General features: G+C 31.8%; 2 protein-coding genes across 16 annotated transcripts in view; one reads left to right on the top strand and one right to left on the bottom strand.

Moving 5' to 3' along the window:
- LOC126746775 (group XIIA secretory phospholipase A2-like) overlaps positions 1–21,862 on the bottom strand; it is a 149,905-nt gene that overhangs the window by 88,148 nt on the left and 39,895 nt on the right. The gene's annotated exons all lie outside the window — the stretch shown is intronic.
- LOC126746765 (chitotriosidase-1) overlaps positions 1–21,862 on the top strand; it is a 66,088-nt gene that overhangs the window by 13,276 nt on the left and 30,950 nt on the right. The window contains exons 1-3 of one of the 3 annotated variants that reach the window (XM_050455117.1): positions 13,773–13,791; positions 15,632–15,725; positions 19,631–19,874. Coding sequence is in view for 2 of the 3 variants with exons in the window: in XM_050455115.1 (XP_050311072.1) it covers positions 15,556–15,570; positions 15,632–15,725; positions 19,631–19,874 (353 nt within the window). In the remaining variant the exon portion in view is untranslated. Of the gene's footprint in view, positions 1–13,772; positions 13,792–15,540; positions 15,571–15,631; positions 15,726–19,630; positions 19,875–21,862 lie in introns of those variants that run through there. The other 2 variants (XM_050455115.1, XM_050455116.1) reach the window with 2 other exon arrangements.

Raw genomic sequence — 21,862 nt, 5'->3', positions numbered from 1 at the left:
ATCTCCCAAAAACAATTGATTCCAGTCTATCCCAGCAAGACAATCGTTAATTGCTATGTAATCTCCCTTATCAAAATATTCCTCATATATCATATCATCAGAATTTTCTGCACAACAAGGCTCAAAACTAATTGCTGTATGGTGCAAGCTATTCTCAAAAATCTTGTCTATTGCACGTTCGACACTAATTAAATCTGAGCTCCAAGGCATCCCCGTTGGTATTTAAAACCCCATTTACCTGAAAAAAGTTATAGAAGCTAAAGCGTTGGTCAGAGAAAGCACAGACTCTCTGTCATTCTCCAGACAACCAGCAACCACCAAACCAAGATCATCATTCTCCCATCTAGCTTCTGGTAAATTGTAATCACCTTCCAAGACAAACAAACTACTTGAATATCTACTATATATATGTTCAACGGATTCACAATGGCTTAAATAGGCTTGAAGTGGAGATGGAGATGGTATATAACTGCAAATAAATTGTCAATTGTAAAAATCAAATAGATCTGATAAATATCCACATTAACAAGTGGGATACCAATTCTATGTGTACATAAACTCTTTTTAGCCGCAATCAATACACCGCCTCCACGAACTTTGGTAGTATTTGTACCCATTTGACGATCATATCTATATAAATCATATTTAATGTGCTCTTCAATAAAACCAGGGGTCACTCCCTTTTTAACACGTCTCAGATAAAAATATTCTCTATTTACTGAACCCGGGAAATTTCTCAAAATCACCTCGAAAGTCCGCTTCTCCTAAAACCAGATTCCAATTACGATTTGTACGTTTTCGATTTTGTCCCAAAGTAAATCCCTGTTGCTCCAGAGTGATTTCTTAAATTTACTCAGAATATAAAAAAATGCCATTCAAAAAGATTGATTTGATAAAAATTAGACAAAGCTTTCCATACTGTCTATAAGTGATAAGACATAAAGAATAATATAAATTATAGTAAATTTTATGTAACCTGAAAGAGTAAATTATGTAATAAATGAAATTTTTCTTTTAAGGCAATTACTTTATGCAATAAAAACGTTTTTTATCAACAATACCCTTACACCCCCCACCCACCCCAAACAGCTTACCAGTAAAAAATTCTTTTGGAAAATCACTGTTTTTTGTTAAAAAATCCCATCTAATAGCACTGTTTTTGTATTAAATATTTATTAATATACAATGATAAATAATTATATCAAATTTAAATAAACAAACTGTGTAAGTAAATAAGATATTAATGGCAAAACCAGCTATTATTCACGTGTATTATTTTCGAAAACAATGATTTTTGAAGACAACTTCTTACTGGTAAAGAGTGTGGGGTGGGTGGGGGGGCAAGGGTAGGGTTAATGAAAAACATTTGTTTTGCAGAAAATAATTGCCTTAAAGAAAAAACTTTATAATTTACTAAGGAAACAAAAAAAATACCAGTAGAAGAGATTGATTTGATAAAAACTATACAAAGCTTCCCATGCTGTCTATAAGTGATAAGAAATAAAGAATAATATAAATTATAGTTAATTTTCTGTTACCTGAGAGAGTAAATTATTTAATAAATAATTTTTCTTCTTTTAAGGTAATTATTTTATGCAATAAAACTTTTTTTTATCAACAATACCCTTACACCCCCCACCCACCCCAAACAGCTTACCAGTAAAATTTCTTCTGCAAAATCCCTGTTTTTCAACATGATACGCATGAACCAGAGACGTTCTTGTTTTATGTTATATAATAGTATATTTGTTTCATACTATAATTTTTAATGTAATTTTGACTGAACGTTTTAAATTTTAATCGGTCTATCGACCTCCTTAAAATAAACCTATAGAAACATTTTGACACCCTGTATATTAAAAATTTGAAAAAATAGACTAGTCCAAAGTCTTTCTTGAAAAAAATGGAATTCTTAGTCCAGGAGTGCCTGTAAGAAACAAAATAATTTGTCTTTTATTTCCAAGCAATACATCATTTTATTATTATTGTTAAATATATATTTATTCAAAGATTTTTTTAGTAAATGTTTGATTATGGTATATTTTATTAACCGTATATGATCAAGGCATTTTTATTAAACTGTAGAATTTACGTATGTATATTATATATCATATACTATACATGGGAGTTACACATCTAGTTTTTGATTCGATTACTGCACCTTAAATTTTTAATTAAATTCTTTTGAAAAATCACTGTTTTTCGTCCATATTTTCCAATCTAATAACGCTGTTTCTAAAGCAAATATTTGTATATAAAATTGTAACAAATTTAAATAAACCGTGTTAATAAATTAAATATTGAATATATATTTTTTGCAAAAACATTGTTTTTTATTAACAGAACCCTTACCCCCCCCACCCACCCCAAACAGCTTACCAGTAAAAAATTCTTTTGGAAAATCACTGTTTTTTGTTTAAAAATCCAATCTAATAGTACTGTTTTTGTATTAAATATTTATTAATATACAATAATAAATAATTATATCAAATTTAAATAAACAAACTGCGTTAGTAGATAAGATATTAATGGCAAAACCAGCTGTTATTCATGTGTATTATTTTGGAAAACAATGATTTTTGAAGACAACTTCTTACTGGTAAAGAGTGTGGGGTGGGTGGGGGGCCAAGGGTAGGGTTAATGAAAAACATTTTTTTTGCAGAAAATAATTGCCTTAAAGAAAAAAATTTATAATTTACTAAGGAAACAAAAAAAAATTCCAGTAAAAAAGATTGATTTGATAAAAACTATACAAAGCTGTCTATAAATGATAAAAAATAAAGAATAGAGTAAAACATAGTTAATTTACTGTAACCTGAAAGAGTAAATTATTTAATAAATGAAATTTTTCTTCTTTTAAAGCAATTATTTTATGCAATAAAACTTTTTTTTATCAACACTACCCTTACACCCCCCACCCACCCCAAACAACTTATCAGTAAAAAATTCCATTAAAAAGACCAGATTGTTTCATACTATAGATTTTAATGTAATTTTGACTGAACATTTTAAGGTTAAATGAAAATCCTTTTACAAACTTCTGAAATTTTTCAAAATCAACAATTTTTGTCGCACTTTTCAAATTATCATGGTCATTAAAAAAAATTTGGGCATTACTGAGTTTGAAATTTTTAATTGTTATTAATCTTATCTAGAATTGGAAATTTTTTCAATTAAAGAAAGCCACGGCTCTGATGTTTTTGATAAAATTGTTACCCCGTTCTTGAAACTGCATATTTTCATTTAGATACATAAATAACTTTTTTTACCATCTCTCTCTATCTATTGAGGAGCATTGAAGATGAATTAAATATAATTCGAAACGTTGTCAAGAAACTAGAATAACTACAATAACTACAATAACTACTGAAACTAAATAGTTTTCTTGCCAATTTAGACCACATCTAATTTACAGTGGTGTCCTTCATCGGGGGATAAAAGGTTTAAAATTGCAATCAGATATACGCCCCAGGGTTTCATTCAATGCCAAAAGCCCTCTATTTGTTATTATTGTTTTTTTTTTTTTTAATTTTATTTATTTACATCCTGTTGTTGACAAGGACCGAAGGATAAATATAATTAAAAATAGTCAAAAATAAACAATAACAAATAGAGGCCAGACACCACTGTGTCCGAAACATGTAAGGCATTTTAAATAACTAAATAAGTCGAGGGAGACTGCAGGATTTTCATTTTATCTTAACCGACGACTCCGCTGCAAGTATGGACTATTTCTTCACTATGAACGTTTTAATAGGTAAATAATCTCCGTAAAATGGGTCTATAGAAACATTTTGACACCCTGTATATTAAAAATTTAAAAAAAATAGACTAGTCCAAAGTCAAGATAATAGAATTCTTAGTCCAGGAGTGCATCATGTATTATTATCGTTAAATATAGATTATTTATTTAATTATTTATCAGTAAATGTTTGGTTATGGTATATTTATCAACAGTATATGGTCAAGGTAGAACTGTAGAATTTACGTATATCATATACTATTCTGTTTAAAAAAAATTACGACATTTAAAAAAATCTACATGGGATTTACATATCTAGTTTTTAAATTCGATTACTACACCCTTAAATTTTTGATTAAATTCACTGCTGTCTATAAGTGATAAAAAATAAAGAACAATATAAGTTATAGTTGATTTTCTGTTACCTGAGAGAGTAAATTATTTAATAAATAATATTTTTTCTTTTAAGGTAATTATTTTATGCAAAAAAAATTGTTTTTCTTTAACCCTACCCTTGCCCCCCCCACCCACCCCACACTCTTTACCAGTAAGAAATTCTTTTGAAAAATCACTGTTTTTCGTCTATAAAATCCAATCTAATAGCACTGTTTTTGTATTAAATATTTATTAATATACATAATTATATCAAATTTGAATAAAAAATTTGAGTTATTAGATTAGATATTAATGGCAAAACCAGCTGTTATTCATGTGTATTATTTTGGAAAACAATGATTTTCGACAACAATTTCTTACTGGTAAAGAGTGTGGGGTGGGTGGGGGGGCAAGGGTAAGGTTAATGAAAAACATTTTTTTTTGCAGAAAATAATTGCCTTAAAAAAAAAACTTTATAATTTACTAAGGAAACAAAAAAAATACCAGTAAAAAAGATTGATTTGATAAAAATTATACAAAGCTTCCCATGCTGTCTATAAGTGATAAGACATCAAGAATAATATAAATTATAGTTAATTTTCTGTTACCTGAGAGAGTAAATTATTTAATAAATAATATTTTTTCTCTAAGGCAATTATTTTATGCAAAAAAAATTGTTTTTCTTTAACCCTACCCTTGCCCCCCCACCCACCCCACACTCTTTACCAGTAAGAAATTCTTTTGAAAAATCACTGTTTTTCGTCTATAAAATCCAATATAATAGCACTGTTTTTGTATTAAATATTTATTAATATACAATAATAAATAATTATATCAAATTTAAATAAACAAACTGTGTAAGTAGGTAAGATATTAATGGCAAAACCAGCTGTTATTCATGTGTATTATTTTGGAAAACAATGATTTTTGAAGACAACTTCTTACTGGTAAAGAGTGTGGGGTGGGTGGGGGGGCAAGGGTAGGGTTAATGAAAAACAATTTTTTTGCAGAAAATAATTGCCTTAAAGAAAAAATTTTATAATTTACTAAGGAAACAAAAAAAATACCAGTAAAAAAAGATTGATTTGATTAAAACTATACAAAGCTTCCCATGCTGTCTATAAGTGATAAGAAATAAAGAATAATATAAATTATAGTTAATTTTCTGTTACCTGAGAGAGTAAATTATTTAATAAATAATATTTTTTCTTTTAAGGCAATTATTTTATGCAATATTTTTTTTTTATCAACACTACCCTTACACCCTCCACCCATCCCAAATAACTTACCAGTAAAAAAATTATTTTGCAAGATCCCTGTTTTTCGTCCATATCATCCAATGTAATATCGTTGTTTTATAGTAAATACAGTATTGGAAACTTTTGAAAATTTATTATATTTTGTGTGCCTTTTAATAAGCATTTTATTTTCTTTTATAAAGTTGTTGTACACGAAAAACTAGTGTCAATTAATTTAAATGTTGACAAAAATTCAGCACCACTAGCAGTTCGGAATAAAAATTTTCAAAAAGCTGGACAAAATACTTGGATCTAAATGATTTTTATTCAAAAACGACGACATAAAACATAACTTATTGAAACCATAATATTATAACTAATATTTGGTATGGTAACCCTTAGCATTAATTACTGCCTGCATTCTTCTGGGCATTGATTCAATCAAATTCTCAATTATTTATCTGTCAATGTGAGTCCAGGCTTCAACAAGCTTATGAAATAGTTCATCAGCATTTTTGACTGTTCCAGATGCCCGAATTTTGCGATCCAGATGTTCCCATAAATTTTCAATCGGGTTTAAGTCTGGACTCTGGGCCGGCCATTTTATAACTGTGATCTTTTCTTGGTCCAACCATTTTTTTACCAATTTTGATGAATGTATCGGATCATGCTGGAATACAAAATTTAGTGGCATAGACTCAAATGTGTAAGGCTCCATTATGTTTCGCAAATTATCCTGATACATAAATTTCCCCACAATTTTATGTATTGGCCCAGTACCATACCAAGAAAAGCGTCCCCATACTATCACATTACCACCTCCATGTTTAACCGTAGGTCGGATAAACTTTTTTTTGAGTCTTTCACCTTTCGGTCGTCTTACATGAAGTATTCCATCACTGGAAAACAGATTGAACTTAGATTTGTCAGTATATATAGCACTTTTTTCCAATCTTGTACAGTCCAGTTAAGATGATACATTTTCCTTCCGCAGCAAAGGTTTTTTAGCAGCTCTGTAGCTGTTAAGTCCACCAGAACACAATCGCCTTCTTACCGTTCTTGCAGAGACATTGGAAGGCTCACCTTCATTTAATTTTTGTAAAATTTTGGAGGATGACAAAAATGGGAAATATTTAAAATTCACATTTCCAGATATACGATATTTCTTAATTATCCGTGACACGGTGTTCTTAGGAACGTTTAGTCTTGGAGCAATATTACGCTGCCTAACACCCTGATTGTAAAAATCTAAAATTCTTTGGCGAATGTCGCTGGAATAGGCCTTGCCTTTTCCCATCGTAATATAAAATAAAATAAATCTATAAAATCAGATCAAATTTAAATAAACCGTTGATTGAAGGGGCGAGGTTCCCTTTTCAATCAACGAATAAAGAGTGTTAAATATTGAATACATATTTTCTGCAGAAACATTGTTTTTTATCAACATAACCCTTACCCCCCCACCCACCCCGAACATTTGCCCCGTAAGAAATTCTTTTGCAAAATCACTGTTTTTTGTTTAAAAATCCAATCTAATAGTACTGTTTTTGTATTAAATATTTATTAATATACAATAATAAATAATTATATCAAATTTAAATAAACAAACTGTGTAAGTAAATAAGATATTAATGGCAAAACCAGCTGTTATTCATGTGTATTATTTTGGAAAACAATGATTTTTGAAGACAACTTCTTACTGGTAAAGAGTGTGGGGTGGGTGGGGGGTGTAAGGGTAGTGTTGATAAAAAAAGTTTTTATTGCATAAAATAATATCTTTAAAAGAAGAAAAATTTCATTTATTAAATAATTTACTCTTTCAGGTTACAGTAAATTAACTATAATTTATTCTATTCTTTATTTCTTTTCATTTATAGACAGCATGGGAAGCTTTGTATAGTTTTTATGAAATCAATCTTTTTTACTGGTATTTTTTTTGTTTCCTTAGTAAATTATAAAATTTTTTCTTTAAGGCAATTATTTTCTGCAAAAAAAAATGTTTTTCATTAACCCTACCCTTGCCCCCCCACCCACCCCACACTCTTTAAGAAATCAGTAAGAAAGAGTAAGAAAGAAATCTCAGTAAGAAATTGTCTTCAAAAATCATTGTTTACCAAAATAATACACATGAATAACAGCTGGTTTTGCCATTAATATCTTATCTACTAACACAGTTTGTTTATTTAAATTTGATATAATTATTTATTATTGTATATTAATAAATATTTAATACAAAAACAGTGCTATTATATTGGATTTTATAGACGAAAAACAGTGATTTTTCAAAAGAATTTCTTACTGGTAAAGAGTGTGGGGTGGGTGGGGGGGCAAGGGTAGGGTTAATGAAAAACATTTTTTTTTGCAGAAAATATTTGCCTTAAAGAAAAAATTTTATAATTTACTAAGGAAACAAAAAAAAATACAAGTGAAAAAGATTAATTTGATAAAAACTATACAAAGCTTCCCATGCTGTCTATAAGTGTAAGTATAATTTTTCATCTTTTAAGGTAATTATTTTATGCAATAAAACTTTTTTTTATCAACACTACCCTTACACCCCCCCACCCACCCCAAACATTTACCCAGTAAGAAATTCTTTTGAAAAATCACTGTTTTTCGTCTATAAAATCCAATCTAATAGCACTGTTTTTGTATTAAATATTTATTAATATACATAATTATATCAAATTTGAATAAAAAATTTGAGTTATTAGATTAAATATTAATGACAAAACCAGCTGTTATTCATGTGTATTATTTTGGAAAACAATGATTTTTGAAGACAATTTCTTACTGGTAAAGAGTGTGGGGTGGGTGGGGGGGCAAGGGTAGTCTTAATGAAAAACGGTTCATTTGCAATAAATAATTGTTTGAGAAAAAATGTATTGGTAGAAAATTATAGGTGATAAAAAAATCTATAGTTTTTGTATCTATACTTGTCTCACATAACTTTAAGTTGATGGAATATCATATACAAAGAAATCTAGAATATAGTAGGAAATACATTAACGTGTATGAAACAATAATTATACGAAATAAGATATACAAGAATATCAATTTGTTCAAAACTAAACAAGGATTTAAAAAATAAAATTTATTTTAGAAAAATGCCCCCCTGATGCATGAAACACATTAAACAACTGCAAATATATCTACAATGAAAGTAAATTATTAAAAAAAAATCTCATTCCATTAAACGCATTTTATAAACATCTTTAGATAGTATACAATAGACCATACTTTTATGAAATAATAATTGTATATTATTAATATGTAATAAACCTTCTTGTTAAACGTTAATAAAACATAAACATAATCATCATGCGGACGTTTTATCCGATATTTATAGTTGAAGTTCAAACAAAAATAAACGTTTATTATTTAACCATCATAAAACTCAAACCACAGAACCATTATATGGTGAAAGCTATTTACTTACATCACAATTATTATAGTTGAAATTATGAAGTCAACTTTTTCTAGACATGGTATTCCTAAAATAGTTCATCAGATATAACTACTTGGCATTACTTTACTATTACTAAAGATATTTAAGCACTAAAAAACACTATTCCTGTACCTCAAAACACTTTAAAACAAGTTGTTGAATTATGATTTCAATACAGCCTAAAGGGTGCAGTAAAAACCGAAAATGGGGCTATATAAATAAGAGACTCATAAAAGTTACTCCTCCTAGGGTGTAACAGGCCTTAATAATAAAGTAGAAAAATTCTTGAAAAGGTAAATGATAGAAAATAAGGAAATCAAAGATGGACCCAACCCAACCCAAAGGTAACTCATGAGGGTAGATTTGCTAAGGCACCTACAAGGTTTAATTAGTATGCAAGTAACTGTTAAGATTATTGTCTTGTGTTCTATCTAGCAAAAAGGGAGATGTCGGGTATTTAGTACATCCATGTGTAAATTACTAAAAGTATTTAATTTACAAATAAACAACAGGTTAAACTTACAACAATCTTTATAAAGAATATTTAAATAAAAACCAGCTTTTTCATATTAACCGAACAACCTGTCTTTACCTTGAGCTGCCTCGGACCTTAGAGGCTTTTTTTTTTTGTTAATTAGTACGAGTTCTTGAAAACTAGGGTTCGTTTTATTATACTTGTAAATACGAGGCGTAACAATAATTATTATCATTGTCGCAAGATTATGTGACTTTTTTTTTTTGTGCGCGTTCTGTTACCTAATCTAGCGGTACAAATTCTGATTATTTCGTTTGATAAACTGTTACAAGGTGCAGCTTTGTATACGTTATTCTAATGTAATCTCCAGGTGCACCACATCGTTTAATATTCTCTTTGAACGTTCGGTTTTAATACAAATAGACCTTTTTATTACACCTGTTAAATGGCCGCCTAACTATTATATATATATATGTTAAGCATGTATAATATTCGCGTTTGGGTTACGCAACCGCCCCGGTAAACTGGTATATTATGGCTTCAGTTGGCTACGGTCAATTTCGGGTTATATAACGACGTTTCTAAATACCCTTACACAAGTTTTTGATGCCAAAACAATTATATTTTTATGATTGGCCTCGTTGATAACCTTACTATACAGGATGTTCTGAATACAGAGTAACCCTTGGGGTAACAACAGTGGTGTCCCCCGATTTTTAATTTAATATTGCTTTATCTGAACACAAACATGTTCCCTCAATTCCTCATTCAATTTGGAGCAAATTTGATTTTATGCCTTTTTTTCGTACGATGCGAGGTTTTCGAGTAAAAAAAAAAGTTCCACCTCAGTTTATAGGGAAATAAAGAGGTTTCTTGCAAAAGATGCACACTACCTGAAGATAAATATATCCATGATTTTAAAACAGAAACTAGTAATTCACTGTCAAAAGCGATCGATTCACTGATGAATTCCATTCCCTGGATGAGCGTATCAAGGCAAAACAGCATCAAGATTTTTAAGTTCAATAACTCCAAAACGACTATAGTTACAAAGAAATTTGTAAGGACCTTTTTGGTTAAGAAACTCATCAGCTTTCAAATGAAACTAAAATCACTAAGATCGTTACATGTATTTCCGAAATATGAAGATTTTTGTAAAGCCTTTGACCGTATCAAGATTTTTTTAATTCATTGAAAAAATACTCAATAACTCCAAAACGACTGGATTTACAAAGAAACTTGTAAGGACCTTTTTGGTTAAGAAACTCATCTGCTATCAGATGAAACTAAAATCACCAAAATCGTTACATGTGTTTCCAAAATATGTAGATTTTTGTAAAGCCTTTGACCGTATCAAGATTTTTTTAATTTATTGAAAAACTACTCAATAACTCCAAAACGACTCGATTTACAAAGAAACTTGTAAGAACCTTTTTGGTTAAGAAACTCATCTGCTATCAGATGAAACTAAAATCAATAAAATCGTTACATGTGTTTCCAAAATATGTAGATTTTTGTAAAGCCTTTGACCGTATCAAGATTTTTTTAATTTATTGAAAAAATACTCAATAACTCCAAAACGACTGGATTTACAAAGAAACTTGTAAGGACCTTTTTGATAAAGAAACTCATCGGCTATCAGATGAAACTAAAATCAATAAAATCGTTACATGTGTTTCCAAAATATGTAGATTTTTGTAAAGCCTTTGACCGTATCATGATTTTTTTAATTTATTGAAAAACTACTCAATAACTCCAAAACGACTATAGTTACAAAGAAACTTGTAATGACCTTTTTGGTTAAGAAACTCATCTGCTATCAGATGAAACTAAAATCACTAAAATCGTTACATGTGTTTCCAAAATATGTAGATTTTTGTAAAGCCTTTGACCGTATCAAGATTTTTTTAATTTATTGAAAAAATACTCAATAACTCCAAAACGACTGGATTTACAAAGAAACTTGTAAGGACCTTTTTGATAAAGAAACTCATCGGCTATCAGATGAAACTAAAATCAATAAAATCGGTACATGTGTTTCCAAAATATGAAGATTTTTGTAAAGCCTTTGACCGTATCATGAATTTTTTAATTCATTGAAAAACTACTCAATAACTCCAAAACGACTATAGTTACAAAGAAACTTGTAAGGACCTTTTTGGTTAAGAAACTCATCTGCTATCAGATGAAACTGAAATCACTAAAATCGTTACATGTGTTTCCGAAATATGAAGATTTTTGTAAAGCCTTTGACCGTATCAAGATTTTTTTAATTAATTGAAAAACTACTCAATAACTCCAAAACGACTGGATTTACAAAGAAACTTGTAAGGACCTTTTTGGTTAAGAAACTCATCAGCTATCAGATGAAACTAAAATCACTAAAATCGTTACATGTGTTTCCAAAATATGTAGATTTTTGTAAAGCCTTTGACCGTATCAAGATTTTTTTAATTCATTGAAAAACTACTCAATAACTTCAAAACGACTGGATTTACAAAGAAACTTGTAAGGACCTTTTTAGTTAAGAAATTCATCTGTTATCAGATGAAACTAAAATCAATAAAATCGTTCCATGAGTCTTCGAAATATTTAGATTTCCGTGGAGCGTTTGACACTATCACGTTTTTTTTTCATTCGTTGAAAAACTTCTCAATAACTCCAAAACGAATATAGTTACAAAGAAACTTGTAAGAACCTTTCTGGTAAAAAAACTCATCTGCTATCAGATGAAATTAAAATCACTAAAATCGTTACATGTGTTTCCAAAATATGTAGATTTTTGTAAAGCCTTTGACCGTATCAAGATTTTTTTAATTCGTTGAAAAACTACTCAATAACTCCAAAACGACTGGATTTACAAAGAAACTTATAAGGACCTTTCTGATAAAGAAACTTATCACCTATCAGATGAAACTAAAAACACTAAAATCGATACATGTGTTTCCAAAATATGTAGATTTTTGTAAAGCCTTTGACCGTATCAAGATTTTTTTCATTCATTGAAAAACTACTCAATAACTTCAAAACGACTCTATTTACAAAGAAATTTGTAAGGACCTTTTTGGTTAAGAAACTCATCAGCTATCAGATGAAACTAAAATCAATAAAATCGTTACATGTGTTTCCGAAATATGAAGATTTTTGTAAAGCCTTTGACCGTATCAAGATTTTATTAATTCGTTGAAAAACTACTCAATAACTCCAAAACGACTGGATTTACAAAGAAACTTGTAAGGATCTTTTTGGTTAAGAAATTCATCTGCTATCAGATGAAACTAAAATCAATAAAATCGTTGCATGAGTCTTCGAAATATTTAGATTTCCGTGGAGCGTTTGACACTATCACGTTTTTTTGCAATTCGTTGAAAAACCTCTCAATAACTCCAAAACGACTGGATTTACAAAGAAACTTGTAATGACCTTTTTGGTTAAGAAACTCATCAGCTATCAGATGAAACTAAAATCACTAAAATCGTTACATGTGTTTCCAAAATATGTAGATTTTTGTAAAGGCTTTGACCGTATCAAGATATTTTTCAATTCAGTGAAAAGCTACTCAATACCTCCAAAACGACTGTATTATTTATTGTTGTTATTACTATCCGACTGTTTCTCGATAAATGCTTGTAAAAAGAAATTAACGCTATTAAAATTGATAAACTGCAATTCTGTTTGACACTTTTTAATTTTTTAGGAAAATTAACCAAAATTCCAAAATAAGCCTTCAAGACTTAGCTGAGCTGCGCTAAATTGCTCTCTTTCAAATATATATTAAAAAACCCCTAAAACAATAAATTAATTATTTCTTTAAAAAATAAAACAATTATCCGAACGTGTACGACGACCTTTAATTAAGTCCCTTTGGTGTACGTACTCCTATAATCGAAGCTTCGCATGTTGTCCGCAAGAGGCGCCACCTCAACTGGCGCTTTATCCCCGTTTAAAAACAAATTTTTGACATTAATTAAATAAAAACTGGAGCAGGACCCTTTAGGGAGCAATCACAACCCTTTTATCGCATTTATATTCAATTTATAAACAATAAAACACAATTTACCGGTCGTTTTCGAGGGTTGACTTGAGGGGGTTGCCTACGCGCAAATGACATTGACGTTCGCTGTCAGTAGTGTCAGTCATTCTATATCATCAATCATCATGAAATTTTCGTAACGGATTGTGTTTATTCGCATTATATTTGTTTATTTTAGTGTTTTTTTGAGTTTTATATAGTGCTAATGTGTGTGAATAAATATGTAGATTATATATATGGAGGTTTACGTGGAAGTGTGTGCAATGTTGCTGCATGAAAACTAGCCCTTGTGAAAAATAGTTCTTTTAGCTGTTTATGTAATAAAAGAAGACCCTTAGAACATTGAGTGCCGTGTGTGTATTTAATATTCTTAGAGAAGGCGATGTATGAAGCTTTTGAAGGGTTAAATTAATACAAGTATAAGATATAGAAGATTATAAGAATATAGAAGCCCTAACTAGTAAAGGAAGACATAGAGAGGTGAGTCTTTGTATTCGCGTAGCTTATAGTGCCTAAACCAATGTAAACAGACGCCCTTTTTAATGCTAAATACCTTTATTAATATAATGTTTACAACAAATTATAATAACAATAAAATAATATTAAAAAAAAAACAAATACAAAGCTAACATGGCGGCCATCTTGTTGCTTTGATTTCGCCTTTTGCGCAACGTTGCCACGCCTAACAAAACTTCTGATACGGATATTTACATAAGACTAAACCTTATTGCATTAAAATGTATATATTTGCACCTTAAAAAATAATATTATAATAACTGCAGTTAATTTGAAAACATTATTATAACAACTCAATACAAAATAGAAAGTTAGGTTAGTTTTCATATAAAACAAACGGTACACACAACTGTCAATTTAAAATATTGGCGCCAAAATTTAAATCTTCAAGCAAATTCAGGTCCTGTATATTTAGATTCTGATGAAACTCGTGACGTAGAACAAGAAGTAATTCTGTGATCGCTTCGACCTCGCGCACTCTAATTGTGCTTGATTTAGTTAAATCTGATTGCATTTCGTGACCATATTGCGGGTCATCGGAATTATATTATGCACCTGCATCACGATCCGAATAACCGCTTCTTATTGGTTATCGGATAATTAAATGCGCGATTTACCCTATAGTAGAGTAATTGCTTTATCAGATTTACTATGTCCATTCACGTTAATAACTTTAGGGCTTAGGCATGACTATCCTTCCCTCCCTAAAAAAAAGGGTAATAACCCGAAAGTGGAGCAATCAGATTTCAATAATGCAACGGTACTACTAATCCACTTATTCAATAATAAGTGATTGGTATTTTAGACCTGGGAGCCATTGCTTGCATAATAAAACTCGCTTGTTACTACCATTATACAAATAGGAATTTATTTTTTAACAACGTGGTTTTACAGCGCAAATAAGTTGATCCGAGGGGTCCAAACTGTCGCCTTTCTGCGTTAAAAACATCGGAATCAGCCGAATAATCAGCACCAAGGTCCCGAACAGGGCCAGATTCGTTAGCGTGCTCTCCCTCGCCCTTTTCCGTTCCTCCTCGGTGCTGGTCGGTGGGAAATTTCTCGGTAACCTTCTCATTTTTAACTCGTAAAAGGACTTTAATTAAATAATTTCTGACATAAGTCGAATGTGACAAGGGTCGACTGGTGCCGAGCATTGTTAGAGTTGACGTTTCGATCACATCCGCCCGGACTAATATAACTCGATAAACGGAGCACGTGGCAACGTCGCCTCTTATTTTCTATCTCGCTCGGTCGCATTGGGAACGTGTGCTGTCACTTTTGAGGGGCACATTAGTCCGGTCGTAAATGGTGAAAAAATGTTAGTGGGGTGGGAAACTGAAACGATTTTTATTTTTTTATTAAATTTTTAAGCGGCAGGTCAAGAGTCGATTTTTTTACTCAAAGATACTTCACGTTAACCTGAATTCCTCTCGGACCTGTAAAAAATGAACAATTTATCAAAATATGACTCTCCAATTAAAATCTCCTCAGGCACTTTTATTCTATTACTAAATACCCTTAGGCAATAATTTATTATTCTTATTATATTGCACCGGTTTTAATATGACCTGCCTCGACTGTAATTCAGCCTTGGAAACATGGGTGGGGTGGTTATTGTTACACATTTTAACCTTTCTCTCCTACTTCATTTTAAAGTTCCTTAATTATGTATTCATATATAGCGATTAAATATTGCCGATATTTCCTAAATATGGTGACGTTGTTTTAATGCGGAAATTCGAAGTATAAATTGGGCGGGGTCTTGCACTTATCTCATTAATGATCGTTTATTATTTTGTTCCAGATACCACGGCCTAGGTGTAAACTTAGGACGTTCCTCTATATAAGTATAGCAGTCCTAATTTTAGTACAACTTACTTTAGCGGAGAAGGAAAGAGGTAAGAACACAAGGGCAACCCTTAATAATAATGGGTGATAAGAAATGGCGGGCATGCTTTAGTTGTCTAGTAATAGGTTTCTATATAGGCATTAATTAAGGGCGATTTTATGAAATGGTGAAGGCACAGGGACACGTATGACACAGTATTTTTAGAGAACAGTTTAAGGAATATATAGCTTTTTGTTTCATGGAAATACTCCCACTAGTTTTTTAATTAGAGGACTTTAAACTAAGAGGTTTGATGGTCAAACGTCTCCCTTGGACACCACTGTCTAAAAAGTCCAATATTTCCAAAATTATTGTTTGGACTAATTTGAACTATAAACAGTATATCTAAAGGACAGTTTAAGGAATATTCTGCTTTTTGTTTTATGGAGATACTCCCACTAGTCTCTTAGATACGAGACTTTGAACTGAGTCGTCACTTTGACGGTCAAACGTCTCCCTTGGACACCACTGCCTACAAAGTCCTATATTTCCAAAAATATTGCTTGGACTAAATTGAACTATGAACAATATTTCTAGAGACCACTTTAAGGAATATTTTGCTTTTTGTTTCATGCAGATACTCCCACTAGTCTCTTAGATACGAGACTTTGAACTGAGTCGTCACTTTGACGGTCAAACGTCTCCCTTGGACACCACTGCCTACAAAGTCCTATATTTCCAAAAATATTGCTTGGACTAATTTGATCTATAAACATTATTTCTAGAGATCACTTTATAGAATATTTTGCTTTTTGTTTCATGCAGATACTCCCACTAGTCTCTTAGATACGAGACTTTGAACTGAGTCGTCATTTTGACGGTCAAACGTCTCCCTTGGACACCACTGCCTAAAAAGTCCAATATTTCCAAAATTATTGCTTGGACTAATTTGAACTATAAACAGTATATCTAAAGGACAGTTTAAGGAATATTCTGCTTTTTGTTTTATGGAGATACTCCCACTAGTCTCTTAGATACGAGACTTTGAACTGAGTCGTCACTTTGACGGTCAAACGTCTCCCTCGGACACCACTGCCTACAAAGTCCAATATTTCCAAAAATATTGCTTGAACTAATTTGAACTATAAACATTATTTCTAGAGATCACTATAAAGAATATTTTGCTTTTTGTTTCATGCAGATACCCCCACCAGTTTTTTAATTAGAGGACTTTGAACTAAGAGGTCACTTTGACGGTCAAACGTCTCCCTTGGACACCATTGCCTACAAAGTCAAATATTTCCAAAAATATTGCTTGAACTAATTTGAACTATAAACATTATTTCTAGAGACCACTTTAAAGAATATTTTGCTTTTTGTTTCATGCAGATACTCCCACTAGTCTCTTAGATACGAGACTTTGAACTGAGTCGTCACTTTGACGGTCAAACGTCTCCCTTGGACACCACTGCCTACAAAGTCCAATATTTCCAAAAATATTGCTTGAACTAATTTGAACTATAAACATTATTTCTAGAGATCACTTTAAAGAATATTTTGCTTTTTGTTTCATGCAGATACCCCCACCAGTTTTTTAATTAGAGGACTTTGAACTAAGAGGTCACTTTGACGGTCAAACGTCTCCCTTGGACACCATTGCCTACAAAGTCAAATATTTCCAAAAATATTGCTTGAACTAATTTGAACTATAAACATTATTTCTAGAGACCACTTTAAAGAATATTTTGCTTTTTGTTTCATGCAGATACTCCCACTAGTCTCTTAGATACGAGACTTTGAACTGAGTCGTCACTTTGACGGTCAAACGTCTCCCTTGGACACCACTGCCTACAAAGTCCAATATTTCCAAAAATATTGCTTGAACTAATTTGAACTATAAACATTATTTCTAGAGATCACTTTAAAGAATATTTTGCTTCTTGTTTCATGCAGATACCCCCACCAGTTTTTTAATTAGAGGACTTTGAACTAAGAGGTCACTTTGACGGTCAAACGTCTCCCTTGGACACCACTGCCTACAAAGTCCAATATTTCCAAAAATATTGCTTGAACTAATTTGAACTATAAACATTATTTCTAGAGATCACTATAAAGAATATTTTGCTTTTTGTTTCATGCAGATACACCCACCAGTTTTTTAATTAGAGGACTTTGAACTAAGAGGTCACTTTGACGGTCAAACGTCTCCCTTGGACACCACTGCCTACAAAGTCCAATATTTCCAAAAATATTGCTTGGACTAAATTGAACTATAAACAATATTTCTAGAGACCACTTTAAGGAATATTTTGCTCTTTGTTTCATGCAGATACACCCACCAGTTTTTTAATTAGAGGACTTTGAACTAAGAGGTCACTTTGATGGTCAAACGTCTCCCTTGGACACCATTGCCTTCAAAGTCCTATATTTCCAAAATTATTGCTTTGACTAAATTGAACTATAAACAATATTTCTAGAGACCACTTTAAGGAATATTTTGCTTTTTGTTTCATGCAAATACTCCCACTAGTCTCTTAGATACGAGACTTTGAACTGAGTCGTCACTTTGACGGTCAAACGTCTCTTTTGGACACCACTGCCTACAAAGTCCAATATTTCCAAAAATATTGCTTGAACTAATTTGAACTATAAACAGTATTTCTAGAGACCACTTTAAGGAATATTTTGCTTTTTGTTTCATGCAGATACTCCCACTAGTCTCTTAGATACGAGACTTTGAACTGAGTCGTCACTTTGACGGTCAAACGTCTCCCTTGGACACCTCTGCCTACAAAGTCCAATATTTCCTAAATTATTGCTTGGACTAAATTGAACTATGAACAATATTTCTAGAGACCACTTTAAAGAATATTTTGCTTTTTGTTTCATGCAGATACCCCCACCAGTTTTTTAATTAGAGGACTTTGAACTAAGAGGTCACTTTGACGGTCAAACGTCTCCCTTGGACACCACTGCCTATAAAGTCCTATATTTCCAAAAATATTGCTTGGACTAAATTGAACTATAAACAATATTTCTAGAGACCACTTTAAGGAATATATTGTTTTTTGTTTCATGGAGATACACCCACTAGTTTTTTAGATACAGGACTTTGAACTAAGTGGTCACTATAATTTTTAAAACGGAATCCTCGATTATTATGTAGGAAGGGATTAAATAAACTCTTTTAATTATTATGCTATTTCCTATTGATCTAAAAAATGGCGAAAGCGCTGGACGTACGTCCTTTAGGCAAAAATTGACGGTCCTCCATGTCGGGTGTATGAAATGGTGAATGCGCCGGGGTAAAATTAAATTTGCCATAACTTTCAAACGGGACCACGGATTTTTATGGGGATTATTATAAAAGAAGGAGCTAACCGAACTCTTTTGATTAATATGCCATTTCTTGCACGAAAAAATCAAAAAATCAGTTTATTAAAGATTTAAAAAAAAATGGCGGATGCGCCGGGCATATGTCCTACATAAATGTTGCTCTCGTAGTACTGTTACGGCATTTTTGCCACTTCTAGGCAAAAATTGACGGTCCCTAATGTCGGGTGTATGAAATGGTGAATGCGCCGGGGTAAAATTAAATTTGCCATAACTTTCAAACGGGACCACGGATTTTTATGGGGATTACTATAAAAGAAGGAGCTAACCGAACTCTTTTAATTAATATGCCATTTCTTGTAAAAAAAAATTAATAAGTCAGTTTATTAATGATTTAAAAAAATAATGGCGAAGACGCCGGGCATATGTGCTAATTCAATTTTTCTCTAGTGATATGTATCAATCAATCAGTCGTATTAAGTTTAATGGAGTCTTTGTAAAATGGTGAAAGCGCCGGGCTATATTTAAACCTCTCCACCTAACGCCACCTCTTCTCGAACTTAACGAAATGGTGAATGCGCCTGACTAAACTCAAACACCCTATAACATCACATACAACTCACTTTAATTCCCAATTTGTAGCGACTAGACGTAGATTAAGGCGCCCGCTGAAATCCACCTCCTCACTAAGCACGAAAGCGGCCTCCTCCTCACTAACTAGTAGAAGTGGAGGCGATCAAGAAGTCTCTCCGAGCGTGAGCAAGTTCCGTAGAACTCGACCGGGACATAAAAAGAACTCGGATAACGCGGTGAGCGCCTCCACCGGCAAGAAGGACAAGGATGGATATAAGGTCGTGTGTTACTACACCAACTGGTCACAGTACAGGTAAGTAGTAATTATTTGGACGATTTTTATGCGGGTCTATTGTTTTAATTATGACCCTGAGCTGGTTTTTGTTATTTTGGTTTAAAGTTGCTTAAATGTTATGTTAAGTAAGGTGGGCTTACGAAAGATCCTGTTTGTGAAAGATTCAGGGGTTTTAATGGTGAAAGCACTTTAGGAGGTGTTTTGATCAATAAATTGAACTTTTATTTTTGCTTAAACACGCTGTACTTGTCACTGAAAATGAGCAATATCATGTTAAAGTTTATAACGAAAAACAAACTCTTTTTGTCTAAATTCAATCAACTTTTATTTAATCTTTAACCGCCACGACTTCATATGGAACTGTTTCTTGTTTCTTACTAAAAATACGCCTTATCCTCTAAACCTTTTTAACCTAAACAAAGTATCAAGTTACAAACTAATATTTCTCGGCTATCGCTACGTACTTCTTAAGTGCCGCACATCATCACTTTTCCCATAAATAACTGACACTTATTTCGAACCTATATAACAAAAAGATTATTGTCCTTATATTTAAACCGCGTAATATTCGGCCATCCTAATTCTCTTTTCCGCCATCATCATAACCTCCTGGCCAACAATCCTTGATGACCTCAACAATCCTGAAATTGTTCCTTTTCTTAAATATTTTTTTTTTAATTAATTTAATATTTTGCCTCTTCATTAATCGAAAATACTTTACATTTTCTCCACAGCGATTTATTAATCAATCATAGCATTTCATAGCTATTTTTGAAACTATTTGATGACTAATTTTCATTTCACCACAATTAGTTCATTTTCTATCTTATGTCACTTTCTCAACCCTATTTACAGGTCATTCACCCCATACATTACTCTGGCCAGATTTTTTTTTTTTTTTTTTCAACTGTTTAACACAGGTTCCCTTTTAAGTCGTCCTGTCCGACTATTTTTATTCAAAAATGCCAAATGCTGTAGTTAAGAAAAGAAACAACAATCTAACAGTTCAAATTCTAAATTCTACATTAACTTTCCAATAAATCAATCAAATCATGTCTATCTCTTGCATCTTCATCGGATTCACTACCTGAACTCTCATTAATCATTATGCTACGATACGGTCGTAAAGAGTCAACAGCAACCAGTGTGTTAAACTTTTTATAGCCTCTCATACCCTTTACACTTCTAATCTTATACCTATCGTTATCAAAAATCCTTTCAATTACATACGGCCCTGTAAATTTACCACTTAACTTAGAGTTGACGCCGGTCTTACTACAAGACTCACCACCTTTCCATAACACTAAATCACCCTTTTTATATTTTTTCGGTGGTTTTCTCTTTCTATCAAAATAAACTTTCATTTGCTCAGAAACCCGTTTCAAATTTTTACTAGCGTCCTTTCTTTTATCTGAAAAATCAACCGTGATTGACCCTTCTAAATCTCTTTGAACATTATTTTTATACCCGAACAAAAGCTCAAAAGCACTGTATTTAGTACTCTCATTGACAGTATTATTAATGCCCCAAATAATTTCAGGTAACTTATCGCTCCATTGTAAATCACTATCACTAGTCATTGTTCTCATTGCGTCTAAAAGTGTCCTATGAAACCTTTCTACTTGATCGTTAGCCCTAGGCGTCGCGGTAGCTGTCCTTATATGTTTAATCTGTTTACTATCTACAAATTTCTTAAAATATCTACTGGTAAATGCCAACCCATTGTCAGAAACAATACGTTTTGGATACCCTAAATAACCACCAAAAATCTCTCGTAAATTCTTAATACACTACGACAAGCCCTTGCTACCATGTATTTCGTAAAGGAATCAACAATGGTCAAAATATACGTAAACCCTGATTTACTTTTAGGAAATGGACCAACGTGATCGATATGAACTGTGTGCATAGGCACATCAGGTTTTGCTATAGGATGTAATTTACCCTCTTCTTTCCCGTAACTACCCTTTTTATAATTACAATCTAAACAACTTTGAACATATTTT

Source organism: Anthonomus grandis, chromosome 18 (assembly GCF_022605725.1).
Source record: "Anthonomus grandis grandis chromosome 18, icAntGran1.3, whole genome shotgun sequence".
NCBI classification, from domain to species: Eukaryota; Metazoa; Arthropoda; class Insecta; order Coleoptera; family Curculionidae; genus Anthonomus; species Anthonomus grandis.
Note: the sequence above shows the minus strand (reverse complement) of the source record. Positions and strands in the feature narration are given on the sequence as shown.